At 52.4% G+C, this 7620-nt stretch overlaps 1 protein-coding gene and 1 pseudogene across 1 annotated transcript in view; one reads left to right on the top strand and one right to left on the bottom strand.

Moving 5' to 3' along the window:
• The window catches only part of LOC127192402 (protein phosphatase 1 regulatory subunit 15A-like), a 4506-nt gene extending 2964 nt beyond the window's left edge, over positions 1-1542 (top strand). Inside the window, 1 exon segment of the mRNA XM_051149682.1 lies at positions 1416-1542. Coding sequence (XP_051005639.1) covers positions 1416-1542 — 127 coding nt within the window.
• A 270-nt stretch (positions 1543-1812) lies between these two features.
• LOC127192401 (branched-chain-amino-acid aminotransferase, mitochondrial-like) lies at positions 1813-5662 on the bottom strand (annotated as a pseudogene).
• Positions 5663-7620: the final 1958 nt, after the last annotated feature.

Genomic DNA, 7620 nt, shown 5'->3' with positions numbered 1-7620 from the left:
TTTGGCTTTGGTTTTTGGGTCTTTCTGAGACAGGGTTTCTCTGTGGAGCCTTGGCTGTCCTGAACTCACTTTATAGACCAGGCTGGCCTGGAACTCACAGAGATCCACCTGCCTCTGCCTCCCCGAGTGCTGGGGTTACAGGCGTGTACCACCATGCTCAGCCGGTTTTGGTATTTTCTGAGACAGAGTTTCTCCGTGCAGCCCTGGCTGTCCTGGAACTCACTCTGTGGACCAGGCTGCCTCTGCCTCTGGAACACTAGGATTAAAGCCTGGTTGGTTTTGTTTTGAGGCATGAGCTTTGGTAACAGAGGTTAGCCTCAAAATCACTATGTAGCTGGAGCTAGCCTTCTTGTCCCCACTTCTCAAGTGTTGGGGTTACAGCTACGCACCCCGACTGTGCCTTTCATCCTGTTTTAACCTATAGTGTGTTACTCACACCAGACTTCCCCTCTGACTCCCTCATACAAGGCTCCCACTGTCCCAGGACATGATCAAAGCCCATGTTCTGAGCCTTGTGCAAAAACTGGTCTTGTTGTCTCCCTGTGTAACCGCGATGCTACCCCGCTAGTCCACTTAGGACGACCCAGCATTAGAAAGTGACTGCCAGGCTGGAGAGATGGCTCAGAGGTTAAGAGTACTGCCTGCTCTTCCAAAGGTCCTGAGTTCAATTCCCAGCAACCACTTGGTGGCTCACAACCATCTATAGTGAGATCTGGTGCCCTCTGCTGGTGTGCAGGCACTCATGCAGGCAGAACACAGTATACTTAATAATAAATCTTTTTTTAAAAAAGAAAGAAAGTGACTGCCGCCGTTTTTCCTTCTTCGGGTAATGGGTTTTGAACTCAGGATCTTCCACGTGCTGGGCTAATATTCTTACCACTGAGCTTTGCCCCAACCCTCACTGGGGGATTCTAGGCCTAAGCTCTACTGCTGACTCGGACACCCATGTGCGTGAGTACACACACACACACACACACACACACACACCTACACATACACACACCTGCTTTCTTGTGTAGTCCTCCTGCCTCAGGCTACTGAGGAGCTATGACCATATGGCATACATGGCTGTGTGCCGCCATACCTGGCTTCTCTAACTCCCTTTACAGGTGAAGTGCTAGCTCTTACACGGAGCTTTCACAAGACCCTGTGAACCCTGCATTGGAGCTCCCAGACCTGAACACTAGGGTGCCCTCCAGCCCAGCTGCCCTGGGGGTTGGGGCTGGCTTGGGTTCATCTGTGTCACCAGCTACAGCCAACACATGGCCTGACACCCATAGACCCCATGGATGGGTTCTGAGACAAAACTGAACAACCTCCCCCTGCGGCCACACTTCCTGTTCCAACATGCCAATGGCTTACACCCGACCTAATCCCAGGAGACTTAGCCACCTCCTCACAACCTATTGTGCCAGGGCCTTTGGCAACTGGAAACAGTGGGAAGTCCACGGGGTCAGCATGAGGACTGAGGCCCAAGCAACACGGGCAGCTGTGCAGGGAGACAGCGCAGCACAGGTGACCCGGAAGAGAAGGAAGCGCTGAGGGGGGAGCCTCGCTTTCTCAGGTTTCCAGGGGGTTCTGTTTAATCTTCCCCCATGACCCTCCCATCACAGGGAAAGCGCCCCACCCTGTTCTCTTTGCACCTTTAGTGTCAGGCACCAGGGATAACAAAGGACACAAAGAGTGCGGAGCCAGTGACAACAGCTTTCCATCCCAGAAGCCAGGCACAGCCCCAACCAAGGTGGCTAAAGCTTGCCCTCTCAAAGCATCTCCCCCTCCAGGGCACAACCATCTGGGGATGAAGAAAGCTACTTACCCGCCCACCTTGTAGTCACCGACCCCACCTATCCAGGCTCTGATGAACGTGGGGTCAGCCAGGAGGGAGACAGGCGTCATGGAGTCCCCAGGAAAGTAGGAGCCCACAGGGCAAAGGATGACGAACAGCAGAGCTTGTGTGACAGCAGACCCCCAGCGAGGGCTATGATGGGCAGAGGGGCGACATCAAACCAAAAGTCCACACTCCCGGCCTCCTCCCCCCTCAGAACCCCAGGCTCCAGGCTCTGCCTTGGTGTTCCCCCACAGCAGTTCCCCACGCTAGCATTTCCCGTGGCATGCTCACCTCATTTCCGATCAGCACAGGCCGCACATAGAGGCTCGCTCCATTGCCTTCGGGGACCCAGTCTTTGTCCACTTCAATGAGCCGGCGGATGCACTCTAGTAACTCCTGCTTGTCGAAGCCCTGGGTGGATCCCACAGGAGTCAGGGGTCCAGACCCGCCCTACCTCCCTCTGTCCTCTTTCCTAGGACAGACTGGTCACTCACTGGCAGGCAGAGGCGCCTCGCAGAACGGAGCATCCTGTCCATGTTGAGCCAGGGCCGGAAGAGGCGAACCTGCTGGTCCCTGCCTTTGAATGCTTTCAAGCCCTCGAAGAGCTGCAGGGACAGGCAGGGGAAGGATGCTCAGGGTTGAGGCACACAGCATCAACATAGCGAGACACGCGCAGATACAGGTGGAGACAGAGAAGGACAGAGTGAGAGAGACTCAGGAGGCACAGGGCAAGGCAGGCATGTAGTTCAAGCCTCTTATCTCAGCCACCCAGCGGCGCAGGGAGGACACCATGCCTAGTGAAGGCCAACCTGGGGGAAGTCCTGCCTCCAGGGTGAGGTCTAATCTCAGAAGCACTGTGCAAGACAGAAAGGTCACTTTATACACAAAGTACTCCCACATGGCTTTGGCTTTTTGTTTGTTTTTGTTTTATATTCCGGTTTCTTTTTGTTTTATATTCTGAGATAGGGTTTCTCTGTGTACCCCTGGCTGTCCTGGACTTGTAGACCAGGCTGGCCTTGAACTCACAGAGATCTGCCTGCCCCCCTGCATCCTGAGTGCTGGGATTAAAGGTCTGTGCCACCATGCCCAGCATTCCTACATAGTTTTAAAAAATCTTATCTTCGGGAGGAATGGCCTGGTGGTTAAGAACACTGGCTGCTCTTCCAAAGGACCCAGGTTCAATTCCCAGCACTCACAGGGTGACTCACAATCATCTGTAACTCCAGGTAAAAGGGATCTGACGCCCTGTTCTGGCCTCTGCAGGAACTGTACACACAGTAGTATACACACAATCTGTGTATACAAATATTCATACCACAAAATAAAAATAAAATCATTTTTTAAAATTCCACATTTGTGGAAAACACAGCCTGAGAGACAGTTTACAGAAAAGGAAGTGTCAGTGGGTCTTTTAAAAAGATGATTATTTTTGTAATTCTTTTAAAATGTCATACATAAGTACTTCAATAGATAATATAACGTCATAAGGACAATATCATTTATTTACTTGAAATACTTTTAAGATTCATTTCGTGAGCCTGGTCTACAAAGTGAGTCCAGGACAGCCAAGGATACACAGAGAAACCCTGTCTCGAAAAACAAAAAACAAACAAAAAGATTCATTTTATGCCGTTTGTGGTGGTGCACGCCTGTAATCCCAGCACTCCGGAGGCAGAAGCAGGTAGATCTCTGTGAGTTCCAGGACAGCCTGGTCTACACAGAGAAAGCCTGCACAGAGAAACCGTCTTGAAAAAAAAAAGAGATTCGTTTTGTTTTTAATTATGTACATGAGTGTGTGTGTTTGTGTCAGTGGGTGCATATGAGCTGGCACCCATGGAAGCCAGAGGATCTGGTGCCCTGGAATTGAAGTTACAAGCTGCAAATTGCTTGAACTGGGTGCTAGGAACTGAACTCAGATCTTCTGCAAGAGCAATGTGTGCTCTTAGCCTCAGTCCCCCGGCATCATTCATAATTAGGGAGAAAATAAAAATGAATGTGAGGACCCTGTGGAGACAGTTCAGTTAGTAAAGCAAACGCTGTCGTCACTAGGACCTGAGTTCAGTCTCAGGCTGCACAGCGCCCACCTGCAGTCCCAGCACCCAGGAGGCAGAGGCAGTCGGTCTCTGTGGGTTTGAGGCCAGCCTGGTCTACAGAGCGACTTCTAAGACAACCAGGGATACATAGAGAAATGCTGCCTCAAAAAACCAAAAAGCAAGTTAGCAAACAAACAAAAAATGCACACCCATAAATCAAACCCCAATATGGAGAGCAACTGAGAAAGACACTCCCTGCCAATCCCTGGCTATCCCGGACTCACTCTGTAGACCAGGCTGGCCTCGAACTCACAGTGATCCACCTGCTTCTGCCTCCCGAGTGCTGGGATTAGAGGCGTGCATCAGCACTGCCTGGCAACTTTAAGAACATTTAACAACTCTTTGGCTATTGGAACATTTCTCAAAATTTGGCAAGACTTCTTTCTAGGAAACAGGCTCAGGCAGTGAGTGTGGAAACTGACTCCATCTCTGAAGATAATAATGTATACCTGCCCTTTGACTCACTAGGGGAGACACTGGGCAGCGGGCACACTCACTAGGGGTAGACACTGGGCAGGGGGCACACTTGCTCTAGGGGTAGATACTGGGCAGAGGGCACACTCAATTCCCTAGGGGTAGACACTGGGCAGAGGGGCACACTCAATTCCCTAGGGGTAGACACTGGGCAGAGGGGCACACTCAATTCCCTAGGGGTAGACACTGGGCAGGGGCACACTTGCATGTAGAGGGGCTGAGAAGGGCACCTGGTCTTTACTGCAACCTTCTTTATATCTCACAGGTTAAAAGAGCCCAAATGCCCAACAGCAGGGCGCTGCCTACTGAGCTGCACTGTCAGATGGACTATCATGCTGCCAACAAAGATGGTGACTCCGTGAGGACTGTCACAGGCCTAAGGCTCCAGCTCAGGGCTCTAGCCCTGCCTAGCCTCACCATCTTGCAGTCCCCCTGCCTCAGCGCCCTCACCGCTGTAATTATACCACTGCCACAGGTCTTACTGTATACAGGCAGACCCTGTCCCCGTTACAGTCTCTGAAGCTCCTCATCTCCTCTGCGGCCCTGGTGACATCCTAGGCCTCCTCTGCCACACTGAGACCGCACAGTGTCTGCCACCCTAGCTCTTCTGTCTTCCTAAGCTGCCCCCTCCTGCGTTCTCATCTTTGACAGGAGGACTCTACTTTCTTTCAGAGTACAGAACTCTAGCAAAGCAAGGTCCGCTCCTCTCAGGAACCGACTGTCACCTGTTTGGTTCCCAGAACACAGGCGGTCTCAGGCAAAGGTGACAGACCCACAGAGGGAGAAAGGCACAAAGCATTCAGAGTGGTGAATTCAGTCAGATGGTAAGCAGAGAGAAGAGGCTGCTGGGTAGGGGAGGCTGGGCTGGGCAGGGGAGGCTGAGCCAGGGAGGCTGGGTGGGGGAGGCTGAGCCAGGGAGGCTGGGTGGGGGAGACTGAGCCAGGGAGGCTGGGCGGGGGAGGCAGAGGCAGCCATTCCCACCTGCAGGGAGTAGTGCAGGGCAGCAGGCGGGGTGCAGTGTGAGGTTCTGGAAGGGCTGGATCCTGGGAGGGCCCCAGCCTGCCTTCCGGGTCCACTCTACCATCAGCATGTGGTCTGTAAATGTCTTGCCAAACAGCAGCGGCTGGCTGGGGGCCGGCTTCTTCTGTGGCTCTCCTGTCACCTGAACCTGGAGGTCTGCAGCCGAGAGAGAGAGGAAACAGCAGCACACAACAACAACCAGCATCCCAGGGGCTGGACCAACAACATGAGAGACTCTCCCATTCATGGGGCCTCAGCCTCCGACCCAAGAAACAGTGTTGTTTCCTCACAGTAGCCAACCAGCCTCAAAGAGAGGCCTCCATGCAGGTGCGACCTGTCCTCCCTCACACACAGGGCTCCGTCCAGACTCCCGGCTTCCTGCCTTAGACCCAGGGACTTCTTTTACCTTGAAGTTGGAGGTCACACATCTTCTGGGCCCACACAGAAGCCAGGGAACAGAAAGAAGCTTCCGGGCCCAGATCTAGGGTGGAGAGAGACGTATGGCCAAAGTCAGAGCTGGAAAGAGCCACCACTGTCTGCCACCTCTTGCTCGGGAGGGCCCTGAGCCCAGCTCTGGCACAGTTCCAGAACATTCTAGACAGAGCCTGTACTCTGCCCGAGTCTCTACCAGGATGGCTATCCCTAGAAAGACCTAAGCCAGCTCCGGCCCCTCCGCCACTCGGGGCAGAGTCCACAGGGGCGTGCCTCCCACTAGAGAACTTTGGTCCCAGCTTGTAGCAAGCTTAGACAAGACAACCAAGGACACTGAGCAGGTAAGGGGACACTCCTGGCTTGGGGGGCTCAAAACTTGAGAATTAGAAACGAATGGGTTATTTACCTCCGAATTCTGCAGCCCAGACCCTAGACCTCCTCCCCACTTCCCTCAGAGCCAAGGGCAAAGGCCCATGTGCTTCTTAATCAAACCCAGAGCTCCAGACTCCAGGCCTCCTTTTTGGTTTTTTTGGTTGTTTTGTTTTGATTTTTCAAGACAGGGTTTCTCTGTGTAGCCTTGACTGCCCTGGATTTGCTTTGTAGACCAGGCTGGCCTCAAACTCACAGTGATTCGCCTGCCTCTGCCTCCCGAGTGCTGGGATTACAGGCGTGCGCCACCACTCAGCTTAGGCTTTTCTTCCTTTTGACCCAGTGTTCATCCTTAACTGTCCTCCCTCAGACACAGGAGACCTAATGCTTACTTTTTTTGTTTGTTTTTCAAACTTTGTTTTTTGTTTTTAGAGCTGAGGACCGAACCCAAGGCCTTGTGCTTACTAGGCAAGTCCTCTACCACTGAGCTAAATCCCCAACCTAAAAGTCACACCTGAGTTTACTGGTTAATTTTTGTTTCGTTTTTGTTTTGTTGTTTGTTTGTTTGTTTTGTCCTGGTTATTCTGGACTAGCTTTGTAGACCAGGCTGGCCTGGAACTCACAGAGATCCATGTGCCTCTGCCTCTGCCTAATACTGGCTTGTGTCCACTGCGCCTGGCTCTAATGGTGCTGACTCTTCAGGGAAATTGGTCAGCTGGCTGGCATCACCACAGGCAACCCAGCCACGCAGCTGGGATCCACACTCTGGGCACACACAGGGGACACGCACTGCCGCCGCCACAAGCTAGCCATTGTACACATCCCTGCTGACCCTCCCTGAGGTTAGCGTGGAATTCAGGACCTGCTGTGTACAGGAGGGTGGTCCCTTCCTGTTGACCTTTGACTTCCTGCTTTCCTCACCAGATCACGCAGAGGCAGCTGGGTCCTGAAATTGAGGAAGACAGGAGAACAGCCTGCTCCTGCTGGGAGAGCCGCTGTGATGGGAGAGTGCAGCAGAGGCCAATAGGAGAGTCTCAGAGGCTGTTTGGGTAAGTCTGGGGCAGGTTTTTTAACAAAAGATTTTCTCTTATGTGCATTGGTGTTCTGCCTGTTTGTATGTTGTGTGTGAAGGTGTCAGATTCCCCCGGAACTGGAGTTATAGACAGTTGTGAGCTGCCATGTGGTTGCTGGGAATTGAAATTGGGCCCTTTGGAAGAGTAGCCAGTGTTCTTAACATTGAGCCATCGCTCCAGCCCCAGCAATGTTTTTTTTTTTTCTTTTTTTCTTTCTTTCTTTTTTTTCTTTTTTGGAGGGTAGGGGGATAGAAACAGGGTCTCACTAAGTTGCCCACGGCCCTCAAACACACTCGATAGCCCAGTGCTTGAAGTTAGGCTGTTCCTGCCT

Source organism: Acomys russatus, chromosome 7 (genome assembly GCF_903995435.1).
Source record: "Acomys russatus chromosome 7, mAcoRus1.1, whole genome shotgun sequence".
Lineage (NCBI taxonomy): Eukaryota > Metazoa > Chordata > Mammalia > Rodentia > Muridae > Acomys > Acomys russatus.
The sequence above is the reverse complement of the archived record's forward strand: the minus strand, read 5'-3'. Positions and strand labels throughout refer to the sequence as shown.